Genomic DNA, 13,939 nt, shown 5'->3' with positions numbered 1-13,939 from the left:
TGGGGATCTTCCGCCGCATAGCTGGGCCGGTCCCTTGGCAGCAAGACCCAGCGTGGCACATGGGAACCGTGTGCCAGGCCCAGTCGGGTCCTGCTGGCCCTGTGGCTGCTTGTGCTGCCCAGCTGGGCCAGTCCCAAGGCACACAGCCCTGTGCACCATGGGACCAGCCTACCTGGGAAGCACGAGCAGCCCCAGGACCAGCAGGACCTGGCTGGGCCCAGCACGTGGTCCCTAAGAGCTGTGAGCTGGCAGCAGCAGGCTCAGAGCGCCCCACTCCTGCTGCTGCTGTGAAAAATAAGTTATGGGCCCTGGGCAGGGGGGCTGTGGCCCTCCAGGGGGGAGCTGAGACCCTGGGCGGGGGGGGCTGGGGCCCTGTTCGGGGGGCCATTCAATGTGCTGTGTGGGGGGGCTGCAACCTGTGGGGGCTGGGGACCCACCTCTCCTGAGCAGCCTCTCCACAAGGTCCCCCACACCCACAGTCCCCCCAGCAGTTGTCCCACACACCTGCCTGCCTTCCCCCACACCCGTTCCCACCCTCTTCCTGCAAACACATAATTTATTTTGTCATGATGGTAGAGACACTGGTAGGCTTCCAAATTGCTTTAACATTGTAAATATACCAATAAAGCACCGTCCAACTGATTGCTGTCTCTCTATCTTTCTCTGTCTCTCTCTTTCTGTAGATACATGTGTGTGTGTGTGTGTGTGTGTGTGTGTGTGTGTGTGTGTGTGTGTGTGTGTGTGTAGAGTGGTCTTTTGTTTTAATTGTGGAAGAACATGTATGTTGGGGTATTTTTAAAAATGGATTTGGGATGTTGCTGCAGCAGTCCAGCTGGCACAAGGGGTACTGTCCCCAGGTACCAATTGGCTGGGCCCCAGAAGCTCCTGAGAGCGAGTAACTCTGAGCTGCTTGCCAGGGCAGCTTTTTGTACAGATGGGGCCAAGACAGGGCAGCTTTTTATACTGCAGGGGATAGCACAGGTGCTGGCCCTGGGCTCTAGCTCCCCCTGGCTGCAGATCCGGGAGGAGCCAGGCAGGGTTATTTTGCTCCAAGTGGCACAATTTGCTCCTCAACAAAGTGCGTGTCCAAGCACGTGCACTGAGGCAAAAAGCCCCGGATCAAATTTGCACCACTTCTATTTGAGCTGCTGCAAGCGCACATGCTTGCATGTGTGGATGTGCCCCATGTGGGCTTCTGAAGGAGAACTTTTAAATTAAATGTCATACCTTACTCTATATGGATACTGACAACCCAGTGGCACTTGCTGTAAGGGCATCCAGTTTTTCCCTAATGGTCAATAGAAAACAACTCTAAAAATCAGATCAATTTATCTTAATTTCTTGACCACCTAAATACCAGTTCTCATTGTTTTTTTCACTACATTTGATGCTGATACATCAGCCAAAAATAGCCACCAAAAACTGGATATAAAATAATATTAAAAAGAGATTTGGAAAAATATATTTGCCTAATTTTACCATCTCCAGCAAGGTTTCCTGCTGAACTCAACAAGTTTTGCCTCAGAAGGATTGCTAGGTAAGAGCCAATCTATCATAGCAAGGTTCTCATGGACACATCACCTTAGTATATAAGCAGGCCTATCTCCTTTGTGTTTCTATCTCTGAGAACTTAGCTAACCACCTCTTCTTACTGTTTTTTCTTAGAGTCAGACGGCAAAATGGAACGAAGGTAAGGGTAATTTCTGTCATCAATCTCTGTGTTGTTTTGGGCACACAAAATATGAAGTTTAAAACCTACTCTCCCCATATGCATAGTGGCTAACAGGCTAACAATGAAAATGCTTTGAATAAAAATATATAACAGCTATCTAGCTGCATGTAAACCATTAATAGCCAGATTTCCAGATCTGTACTGCTGTGGGGAAAACAGAAGACCCATTTTATGCAGAATTTTGAGATTTTCAAATCTGTTTTCAATCCAAGTAGAAATGAAGCCCAAACAATATACAATTCTCAACAAAAGAAAATTCTCTCTGAAATTTTGATTGACTGTTTATTATACTATATAATGCATATTAAAGTCTAGATAGAAATGAATTTAAAAAGGAAAAGATAAAAAACTTTTATCAGAACTTTTCTCTGGCTGTTTCTTTAAAACAGAATTTTGGCAATATTGTTTTAAACTAGTTTCTCAAAACATTACAACTGCACTCTGCAGTGAAAAAATGGTTCCACCACAGTTCTTCCAATTAGAACTTAAAGGGATTTTAAAAAGAATGTAAGCATGTTAATGCTTAATTCCCAGGGAAATCAATAGGAGGCAAGATGCCTTTGAAAATGTAGTTTTGTTAGACACATAACCTCAGAAATGGAATGAGGTTTTATAGATCCCAAGTGAACAGGAATACTTAATGTGTAGTCTGACTTAGGTGTCTAAGGGTACAAACATTTATTACCTTTATGCCACCATAAAAACTTTTATGATGGCACAAGCTGTGAGCAAAATGACACCCTTGCCTCTTGTCACCCTCCAACTGCCCCAAATGTTGCTGTGACCAAAGGTAATCACAGTTTGTGGCACCTTAGGTGGGAAGACATCTCTTTTCTTATTGTGCACCATGGGAATTCTGCTACAGGGGTATTCCTGGGCATGCTTGCAGATGCACACCCCAGGAATGCCCCTGCAAAAGATTCCCATGGTGCATGTATCAGATTGCTATACCTTGCCTCAGGGAATGTGTTTGTAAGCTTGCTGAATTGGGATTTAGCAATGGGATACACATACTGTAAGAATCCCATGCAGGGAATTCCTATGGTGCCCATTTTCAAGCAGGGGACCCCTATGTGAGTTCCCTCTTTTGCAGACACATGCTCTGAGTTGGGGTGCGGTAGCCAGGGCCATTGTCCTGGAGGATCGGGCCCGTGAAGCCCCAGGAGTGGCAAAGGCCTTACCTGTGGGACAAGAGCCCTGGTGATATCTGTAGATGCCAATGAAGTGGATCAGCCCTGCCAGGATGCATCCCAGTACAGCTGATCCTACTTCAGAGATGACACTTGTTTACAGCCTAAGCTCCAGAGAGAGGTGGGAATTCAGACAAACTCCTGACCTTAGTGTTTCTTACTGGTCAGCTCTCAAAATCTTCAGGGTCTCTGAATTTGACCTTTGGAAGTGCCTATCTCGTCCATTCTCTGTATAGAGAGTTTTGGTGTCAACCTTATTTGGATCACTCTTCAGAAGCACCTAAAGTGCATGTCTATACTGTAACACCAGTGTTAATTAACTAAATGTTCCAGAGCACACCTTGTTCATGTACTGCTGCTGATGTGCTCTAAGCTGAAGAGTATGTTGCTAAAGTCACTCCAGGGTTGTCTCAAGTAACTAGCCTCAAGCATACCAGAGACCAAGCCCTAATGATGAGCTGGAGAAAGATGCTCCAAAGTAGTCTCACTGCTATATTTCCAGGTTTGAAGCATATCACTGGCAGCAGGTGGGTGTAGACCACTCAAGAACAGTCCAGCTGAAGCACAGCAGCCACTGTGTTGTTGACAAGTCCAGAGTCTCTCCATGGACTGTATAGTGATCCCAGATGTCTAAACTTGATCATTTGGTTCAGCTTCTTAGGGCCAGGCACTTAGGCTGCATATACACATGCTCAGAGGTGGTAGTGGTGGGGAAGCAATTTAATTAGAGCAGTTCCCAGGCAGCCACTCTAATTAAAACACCTAACCTAAGCCCCCACACATTTAAAAATGGCCTCAGGCTGCTTTATCCAAAGTTCCCAGGCTCTGTCCCTGTTTGAGCCTGGGGCACTGAGCACAGCCCAGGCCCCATAGCAGCTGTGCAAGCTGCATGCTGCGGCTATGGGGCCAAGCTGAGGCCATGCTCAATGCCCCAGGCTGTAGCATGCCCAGGCATTGGGGTGACCAATGCACACTAATCTTTTTTTTCTTGAACAATATATAATCCAAGGTCACTTCTTTAATCTTGCGTATCACTCAGCTTCACTGCAGGGATGAGATATTTATTGTCAGTTTTTTGTTCCATTTTTGCCTCATTACATCTGTATTAACTCTTTGGTGGGTCATTCAGTAGTCATGCAGCACAGCTGCCAATCTGGGAAAATAGTATAGCTCTCTACAAAATTTGAGGAATTCTGGTACTTTGGGCAGTGAAGAGACAATTCTGAGGTGAGTGAGCGATTGATTTGAAAATGATATTATATTGCAGTCATTGGCAAGCTGTGCTGGATTTGGACAGAATGGAACAGAAGGGCCCTTTGGTTAGTAATAGCAAGATCTATAGTGGGCCATATTCCTCCCACTTTTTCATCTTTCTGTCATTTGTATTATGAGATTCTTCTAAGTGCAATCCCTTACACGACCTGGAATTTCCGTTTGTTTGCCAAAACAGATTATATCTGATAGGTAGTATAAGATGGTAGGGAATAGATCTTTTCTAGTAATAATAGGATCCCAAATCTAATGTAGCCATTGGAGGCAAAAGTTAAGCATAACAGGGTGGTCTGTCCCCTTGGGAAAGATCAGCCCTGTCAAGGCCATTCAGCTGTGGGACATTGTGTAATAAGAAGGGAGTGTCCCACTGGGAGCTTAAAAACCCAGAGGGGAGAGCAGAAGAAGAACAAGCTGTAATGGAAATCTTGTAAAGAGAAGAAGCAAGGCTGTTGTGCTGGGGTGAAGCCAGAGTGAAATAAATATGTGTCATCCTGTGTCCAAAGAAGGTGGAGGATTTTGTTTTGTTCTGTTAGAAACTGAAGTTTGTTTGGTGGAAATTGAACTGCCTGAGGGACTAAAAGCAGAGCTAACTGGCCTGCAAAAGGCAATAGAGTAAAGGACCCTCTGATACTGAGACATATAGGCATTGTATGTGACACCAAATGCTTGTTACATGACCTGGCTTACTACTAAAGCATTATATTACCTCCAAATTGGGATTTGACACCCTCCCAGTTCAACTTCTCTGGTGAAACTTAAGAGTTATGCAGGAGGTTCCCTGCTCCCCAAAATCATTGAAGGACATCACTGATTCTTTTCTAATACCATAGTTACTCAATTCCAAGGTGATATCCCCTCCCCTGCCATGTTAAATGGGCGGGGGGGAATCCCCTCATCTTAGAATTCAGTACAAGGGCAGTGTGGGGAAAAGGGGGAGAGGCAGTGGCTCCAGTTCTGGCTCCAGCTTCCTACCCAGCATCAGAGCTGTAGCCACAGCTGCTGCCTGCTCTCCCACCCCCTGCCACCTCTGCATCTACCATTTGCCCCCTCAACCTATTCTTCCCATCTGCACCCTACACATAGCTTCTGTTTCCCTGTCTGCCCCTCTGCCCTCCCCACTCACCTTTGCTCTGTCAGCAGGCTCCTTGGGGAACTGAGCAAGGCTCTAGCCTGGCCCCATAGCAGCAGCATGCAGCCCTCACAGGTCCTACAGGGCCTGGGCTTGGGCTGTGCTCAGTGCCCCCGGCTCAAACAGGGATAGAGCCTGGTGGCAGGGAACACTGCTAAGGACTTTGGGGGGAGAAGGGAGCAATGAGGCTGGGGTGGGATAGGGAGGAAGGGGAAGTCAAGAGGCTGGGGGAGGAGGGAAGGGGAGCAGAGGCTGGGGGGAAGGGTAGGGGGAAGTTGGAGCAGAGAAACTGGGGAAGGGTAGGGGGAAGCAGAGACTGGAAGGGAGTGGAGGAGCAGAAGGTGGAGCAGAAGTGGAGGGGGGCAGGCACAAGTAGGGAGTAAGCTGTTTAACCTCCCCACATCACCTGCTCCTGCACTTCCTGCCCCCCTGCAGCTCCAGGGGGGATGAATGAAAGATGATCTTCAAATAAGTAGATTCTAGACATTTTTAATTTTTCCATGTATGAATCTGATTACTGGGGGGTCATCTTACATTCAGAGTTGTCTTCATGACAAGTAAAAACAGTAGCGTTGGGAGCCCCCAGAGAGTATTTATTAATCCAAGCACTGCACTCATTTTTATCAGATTTATTTTTTGCCATTGGCTTAAGGGGATGCTTCCTATTTACTCAAGCCATTGGTGATTTGTGTGATAATTAGGTCTATATTATTTTTATTACTTGCTTTAAATCTCCCTGGATTAGAATTCCAAGATAATTTTATGCCATTAGCTGCTACTGCAATTCCCACTGAGTTAGCAAGACCTAGAATACATTTGAGCTCATCCCAATGCTTTACCTTGTTCCAGATATCTTATCCCAGATAAGCATGTGAAGCTTTCTGTGAGATCTGATAATTGGTGTGCATTGCCTTCTGTATGGCCATATTTATTACTGTTAGATTCATGTAGCTCCAGGGTGTGCATACGCACTGGTACAACACTGTCTCAAAAAGTTGCAGGGAACATCAGCCCTTATTTGGTCTTCTCTGTAATGAGACTGGTTAAAAAAAGTAAGTGACTGGTAGTCACCCACGAGGAGAAGTGAGTTTAATTCAACTGATAACTTGTCACTGAATCAGTGTTCAGCCAGAGTTTTCTTTTAATGTTGTCTCATTACTCCTTATTATGCCCTTCAAATTAATCAAACTGACTTCTGTCCCCTGTTGGGTCAGACTTTGAACTGATGTAAATCTGCAGTTTCATTGAAATAAATGGAGCCACACTGATTTACACCACCAAAGTGTCTGGGTGTGTATTGTCTTCTGTTTGTTTGAAAGACATATACTAGGTATATAAATCCACTAAAAAATATTAATGAATAAATAGGTAGGTGGCATTTAACCAGTCTATGTTTACTTAATTCACACATTCTCTTAAGTTAATACATCTAGGCTCCTGTTCCTCTTTATAGGATTTCTCTGAGTTTCCCCACAATTTGTTAATATTTTTGGAATTAAAAAAAATGCCCAGAATTAAGCACTATATCAAAAAAACAGAAAGAGCTGTCCCCTCCCTGATGAGTTGCATGGTATTTAAAATATAAATGTAAGTAACCCAAAATCACATTGGCTGTTCATTAGGAAGTAATTAACAGCTCTTGTCTGTTTATTTGCTAATACTTAAGAGTAAGAGATTTTTAGGCATCATGCTGTCAAGTTAGCAAAACAATCATTTAGATGTCAACTGACAATTATTTAATGTCTTTTCTTAAAAAAAAATTAATAGCTCTTGTCAGCTTCAACTGCCATCTTGATGTAAGCTGGGTAAATTATAATGCCTAAAATTTCATGCAAGTTTAATGTATTAATAAAAATGTCTGGGGACATTTAATGTTGGCAATATTTTGACTTAACTACAGTGCACGGCAGCCAGATTTATTCTGACAGAAGGAGACAAAGAAAGAGGCGAACAGAGGCAAGGAGAAGGACAGAGAGATTAAGAATGCTTACTAAAAAAAGAAAAAGTGCATATTTGAATCTATTGCAACAGCAACCAGGAATCTGTTGGCTCAACATGTTCTGAGCAACAAAACACCCCAAAGTCCTTCCTATGGCTCAACTGGAATATACATTCGCCAATGTAAATCACTCAGCACAAGATCAGATTTTAAATGCAGTGTGTAGATCATTATGATATTTGAAGGAGGAGGGAAGAACCTTGGCAGCTGCACAGTACAAGCATCGAGTGTGGCACTGATTTTTCTTTTGCTATCATGTGAATATTAGCTTGTTTCTCCACCTCCTTTCTCCCAAGGTATCTCCTTCTGCTGGCTTTACTAGGCCTTCTGGACTTGCCTGTAAGACATAGCTTTGCTCCTATGGGTCACTGCCTTCTGGCATGTTTTTGCTCTACTGACCAACATTTTGGCATGTGAAATTAATTTGAGTATATATTATGTGCCATCTTCTGGATAGAATCAGAGCTGGTCAACCATGTGTCACTGACCCTATACTACCAAGACCACATAGAGGTTTTTAGTAGGTCAAGTGGTAAGGGGCTGTGCTTTTCCAAAAAGAGGATCTGTGTTCTGTTCCCCAGCATTGTAACCCTCTTGGTTCTGAGCTCCAAATGAAAGCAAATGTCTTATATGCAAGAGATGAGTGAACAGCTGACTATTCTCTGTATAATCCTGCAACATATACAGTTCACTTGATTACAATGCACGTGCTGTCTGTATAGTTTAAGAGAAATCAGGAGTCACAAAAGGGCCACTTTTCAAATCAAATGTGATCCACAAACTTCTGCAATACGGCCCATAGCCTTCCTCGTTTCTAACACAGAGAGGGTGCCTTTGTAGCTGGCCTCCAATTTTATTCTCCGCCTTAATTGACTCAACATCCACTTTAATCAGTATTGGACCCTGTTTAGCCATGAGTTAAACCTTACTTTTTTTTAAGTCAATGGAGACTGCAGTAGTCTGATCTATTTTTTTCCAGTTTGGGAGTGGCCTACCTGTTAAACTGCCACAGTAACCTTTAGCTCAGAAAAGTCTGGATATCTCTGTCCTAAATATTGAGTAAGCTCAGCACATGGAGAAATACACAGTGGAAGTGCTTTAAAATTACAGCTTTTTACCACTGCTCTGTTGTAGATGTTTCATTTGTTCACTCTATTTAGCAGAGCTTAGCTACAGTGCGATGTTGGAGTACCTCAGTTAGGCTGGGTCTGAGTATATTCCATCTGCCCATTCCTGCTGACATGCTCCAAAAACCAGAATTACACCAGTGAGGATGCTTATAGGCATCCCTTTGAGATCATTTTGAGACCTCTGTATCTAAGATGTTTGAGAACGGTCTCTTGGCATGGCTCTGGAGTGGTTTCCACAGGGTACTTTCAGGTTTAGGGCATGCATAAAGGAGTGGGTGAACAGTGTAAGGTCAGGGCATGCTCTGGAATAGCCCGAATAGCACACACTGCTGCTGCTGTGATATAAACCAGTTGCACCCACCCTTCTGGTCCCACAGTCTGTAGTTGGCATGTGCAGTTGGTTGAGCCTGAGCCTGAGCCTACACACCCAGATCTGGTGGTACACCAAAATGATCTAGCATGTAGGGCCATGTTATCTGGCCCACAAGCTTTGCAATGAGTCCAGAAATTTGGCAGCAGGGGAGTGGCAATTAACACTACTACTTATACCTTGCTGCCAAATTTCTAGACCATCAGAGAGCCCTTCAGGATGGATGACACAGCTTTGTGGGACAGATTTGGCCTACAAGCCAGGGGTTGAGCACCACTGGTATAGATAAATCCTTGGTGGCAGCAACAGTCCCTCACAGTTGAGGATGCTCACTCCCATGGGACAAGTAAAGGGTTGTAGATGAGGCTGTTGATGGCTAAAAAGGCCAGTATTACAGCCACAGACTCTATGGCAGATGCTATAGGTGGTAGTTAAAAGGAGGGTGGGACCACGGATTTCTTGGTCTTGTATCCTTTTTTTCCATTTCTGTTGTTTTTCTGCCTCCAAGCCACGACAGTTTTCCTCAACATATGATGTACCTTCTCTCACAAGCCATCATCATATAGCCGTATCCTGGCCTAGTCTTTCCCAATTTCTGAAGCCAATGCCACACTTCTTAATGTTCACCTTGAGGTTGTCCTCAAAGCATTTCCTGTAGCCCCTGTGTGTCCTTTGTCCTTGGCTAAGTTGGAGTATAGCAATTGTTTTGGTAAGCATATATCAGGCATGTGAACACAATGCCCTGTCATAGAATCATAAAAAGTTAAGGTTGGAAAGGACCTCAGGAAGTCATCGAGTCCAGCCTCCTGCTCAAAGCAGAACCATCGCCAACTAAATCATCCCAGCCAAAGCTTTGTCTAGCTTTGTCTAGCTGGTTTTGAAAACCTCAAAGGATGGAGCTTCTGACTTGACATAGGATGGTTCTGGCAGTCACAGAAAGCTTTTCCCTTCCCATCAAGAAGGGTTTTTATCTTTGTGATGTTTTCATCAAACCAGTCCTGATGGCATTGGGTGATAAAGCCAATTGATTCCATGCAAGCCTCATGGATGGTCTAGATAAAACCTATGTGGGAGCTAAACTGATGTATTTTTAAATGTTTCACCAGGATTTAAAGTAATATTAGTTTAGCTCAAACTAAATGTAGAGCAGACAGATAATCTATATACATTAGTCTAACTTATGAATGTTCTTAAGTGCTAAATAGTACCCTTTCTTTTAAAACAATTTAGTGTGACAACAGCCCACAGCCTTAGAATATTACTGTTGAGATGATAAGACTTGAGCTTGAAACAAAGAATTTTGCTGAATGTTCAGAATCATGGCTCATTTGTTTTGCTCATCATCCTAAATTAATGGCAAGGAGTAGTCACCACCTGTCATGGATCAACTTCTTTTCAAGGGGAAGCTTTGCCTCAGGACTCCCCAAAAAGCCTTGTCCAATCTCCCTCCTGATGGAACTCCTGAAGTCAACCATGGCATGGCTTTTAGGTTAGGGACAGACATTCAAAAAGCCTGAGCCTGAATTGATTCAATCTTTGCAGGTTAGTCTAACCTGGCTAGGCTAAATCAGTTTTGTAACCAGACAAAAATCCCAGAAATGCAGGCACATGCCTACACTGACTCAGGTTAGAAGCCGGGGGGGGGGGGGGGAGGGGAGGGCACTAGAGCAGCCCTCCCTTCCCTTCTACAGTGCTGAGCTGAGGCGGGGGGGGGGGGGTTGGTCCAGGCGCCGGCAGGATGCTCTATTTGGGAGGATTCCCCCGTCCTGACCAGCCCAGCAGGGAATGTTTATCACCCCTAACTCAGTGTTTATCAGTCCATCAAGAAAACAGTAGAGGGATGTTACCAGCTATCTGTTGATTCTGCCTTTGTCCCATGTGCCACAGCTCATAGGTAGCCAGCATGTGGTCTGCTAGCTAATGCTGGGAGGTTTCTGTGAGGGACAGGGGAATGCCTGCTTAGCAGAGAGTGGGGAGTGGAGGGGGGGAGCAGAAGCCCACACACACCTGCAAAGACTGCCAGAGCTGCAGCCAGGGAGCAGAAGGGAGGGGCCAGCTCTGTTATGGAGCAAAGAGCTCCGCCCAGCCCAAAGAGCATGCTGGGATGCTGGGGGAGTCTGGTTTAACTTAAACCAGCAAGGGGTCTTGGACAGACATTGCATAAACCAGTTTGACCCAAATTAGTTAAGTGTGATACTACATTCAACCAGGTTTATCTCAACTGGTTTCAGCCATTCTCAGACTGGTTTATGTGCACTGAACATCTGTTCTGTTATGGGTTTAAACCAGTTTCTGATCACTTAAACTGATTTATGTGTAATGTCTGTCCCTAGCCTTAGAGAGGCAAGCTGCTGGCTTTGAGACTCTGGCTGTTCTTTTCCCTTGGCTTTCCTGGCTATCAGTAGCACCTATAGCATGTAGAGAGTTGCTGAGGCCATGAGGAGGGTGTTGAAGTGCAGGTGGCCTAAACAGCATGGCAAAAAGCATCACTTGAAAACAGTCTTTATTGTACTCCCACAGTTCCCCCTGTCCTCCCTGAAAGTCTTGATTTCTCTCCATCCAGCTTCCGCAGACTCTCTCTTTTTCTCCTCAGGCACAGTGAACTGCAGTAGCAACAAAACTGTTAAAAAACTGTATCAGTTAACCCAGGGACTCACATTCACCCAATAAAATGAAGTATGATGTTATCAGGAATCAATGAGAAAACAGTTTCTAGGGCCTGCTGCTAGGCCCAGACTGTCATCCTCCCCTATGGTGAAAAGGTCATTTGATGTCCTCCTATGAAGCTATCTATAAACTATATCAGTGACTCTCAACTGAGGTGCTACAAGAAAAGTTTTGGAGGGGTGCCTTGAGGCTAAAAAGGTTGGGAACCACTGATCTACAGCAAAGCATGCTCACACTGAGCCCTCCACAATGTTCCTCACAAGAACTCCAGGCTAAAAGTCAGCCAACCTAACGTCTTTGGTCACACCACCTCCCTCTTAAAAACGTTGTTCCCTTAAATCTAAAAATATCTCTATAAATTAAATTGATATAAAAAAACAGCCATTTGGGATACAACTTGCAGGGACAATGGCTCCACAATATTTAGTTTTGGATGAACAAGCAAAAACTTGGATGCTGATGAAGGGGCCCTGAGTTCTGGCCTGGTCCCTGTCTTCAATGAGAGAGAAACTATCTCACTACAGTTTCTTCATTTTATCCAAGAAATATTAAACATAAGGTGCAGAAAAAACATCAAAATATGAAGAACAGAGACCAGACCCTAGAGCTCCCATTTTTCTGGAGCACCATCTACCCCACTGAGCTACCCTTCCTCTAATATGATTGTCTGCTCCTGGTCTTGATCTAACCCAGGGGTAGCAAATCCACAGTATGTTTGTTTGGCGTGCAACAGAGAAAACGAGAACAGCTCCTCCACCCCTCACTCACTCACTCACTCTCTTTAGAGGCTGTTCCTTTTAAACTGCTACAGATGTTTTGTCTTTTTAAACTGCTACAAACGTTTGTGCTCCTACGTTTTGGTTCTTCTGAACAAAGCCAGTTACATATGCTTAATAAGAAGAAAAGCAGGTATCCCCAGAGCCAACAGTTTTCAAGTGTTGCTGGGGTGACTTTTCTAAAACCACTATTTCACTTGTCACTTGTTTCTTTCCAACTGCTTTCTGGTAAACTCAGCCAACATATTTTATAAGTATCCAATAACCAGCGCTCATCAATTACTTCAGCATGGCTCTACACCTCTCGCATTGCCCACATCCCCTCACCAATGTGGACCTTCAAAGGGGAAAAGGAGAACCAGCAAGGAACTTTGGTGTGCAGTTTTGGCAAAGAGCTCCACTCTGCCAAACCGCAGCTTATGGCTCAGAACAGAGATCCTCTCTGAGAAGCCATAGGATGCTCTTGACAGATTCCCCTCACTAGGCTTTTCCTCTGGCTGAATCTCCGCTTTTCTCCCCTCAAAAAATTGTTCCTCTGTGGCCTGCTTTGTCTACATGACTTAACTTCTGCCTTTCGTATTGCCAAATGCTAAGAAATTATCAGTGGGGCAGGTGAGTGGGACAGCTGCAGGCAGGGAACTGGAGCTTACAGCTCAGCTAATGAAGCGAACCATTCTTTATTTGTCAAACCTCCTTTGTTTTCTGAGAGTAATGCCTAAATTTTAGTAATGCCCAATTCCCAACTGAGCTGTTCATGCAGGAGACTGAGGGAGGAGGTGGCATGCTAGGTGAACATGTGATTTTCCTAACAGACTTTCTCAGCTTGCATATATGAAATTGAGTGTAATTCACAATCATAGAAGCATAGAGAAATAGGGCTGGAAGGGATATCCAAAGATCATCTAGTCCAACCCGCTGCCTGAGGACAATACTCATAGTTTGCTCAATTAGACATAGTGCATGTCCTTGTGAATAAAAAAAATTTAAAATAGGAAACCAATCAAAAGTACTCCATAAATATAAAAGAAATGAGCAAAGGCTCTCTGAAAAAGTCATTAACACCATTTGCATAACGTATCTCAGAAACAAACAACAAATACTTATCTACTCTATTGAGAGACATGCTGGCTAGACCACTGGGCTCTGCCACTGTTCTACTGTATGACCTTAGCCAAGTCACTGTGCCTTAGGTTTCTTATCTGTGGGCACATCTACACATGCTACGAATGCTATAAAGTGGGGGTTTTCAACCTTTTTTTAACAAGTGTACCTCATTCAGTCCCAAAGTTTCAGCTCATGTACCCCCTTACATTTTCTTCCCATTTTTAATGGTGTGGGAGGTAGATTGAGACCCCTGTGGTGAGGGAGGGAGTGAGGATGGGGCTGAGGCAGGCACTGCCTAGGTGAAGGGAGAAAAAATTATTTGGTTAGGCTGAGCATGTGGGGGGCCTCGATCTTCCCTGCCATGACGGTGAGGGAGGACATGGGGCTGGGGACCGAGCCCTCCACAGTGTAGGAGGGAATGGGACGGGTGAATTGCCCCCCATGCTCTCCCAGGGGCACGCGTAGCAGCGGCGCTGGGGCGAGGGTCAAATGGTGGGGAGGGGCTCGCATGCCCTGCTTGGCCGCGTGCCACGCTGCTTTGCCATGGCCAGTCATGGCTCTGCAGGCTAC

General features: G+C 44.8%; 1 protein-coding gene across 2 annotated transcripts in view; it reads left to right on the top strand.

Annotated features, from left to right (window-relative positions):
* The window catches only part of TMEM273 (transmembrane protein 273), a 52,256-nt gene that overhangs the window by 26,940 nt on the left and 11,377 nt on the right, over nt 1–13,939 (top strand). For both annotated transcript variants that reach the window (XM_014605138.3, XM_014605133.3), the window contains exon 6: nt 1,666–1,690. In XM_014605138.3, the coding sequence (XP_014460624.1) occupies nt 1,666–1,690 (25 nt within the window). The remainder of the gene's footprint in view (nt 1–1,665; nt 1,691–13,939) is intronic.

This window comes from Alligator mississippiensis, chromosome 6, assembly GCF_030867095.1.
Source record: "Alligator mississippiensis isolate rAllMis1 chromosome 6, rAllMis1, whole genome shotgun sequence".
Classification (NCBI taxonomy): domain Eukaryota; kingdom Metazoa; phylum Chordata; order Crocodylia; family Alligatoridae; genus Alligator; species Alligator mississippiensis.
The sequence above is the reverse complement of the archived record's forward strand: the minus strand, read 5'-3'. Positions and strand labels throughout refer to the sequence as shown.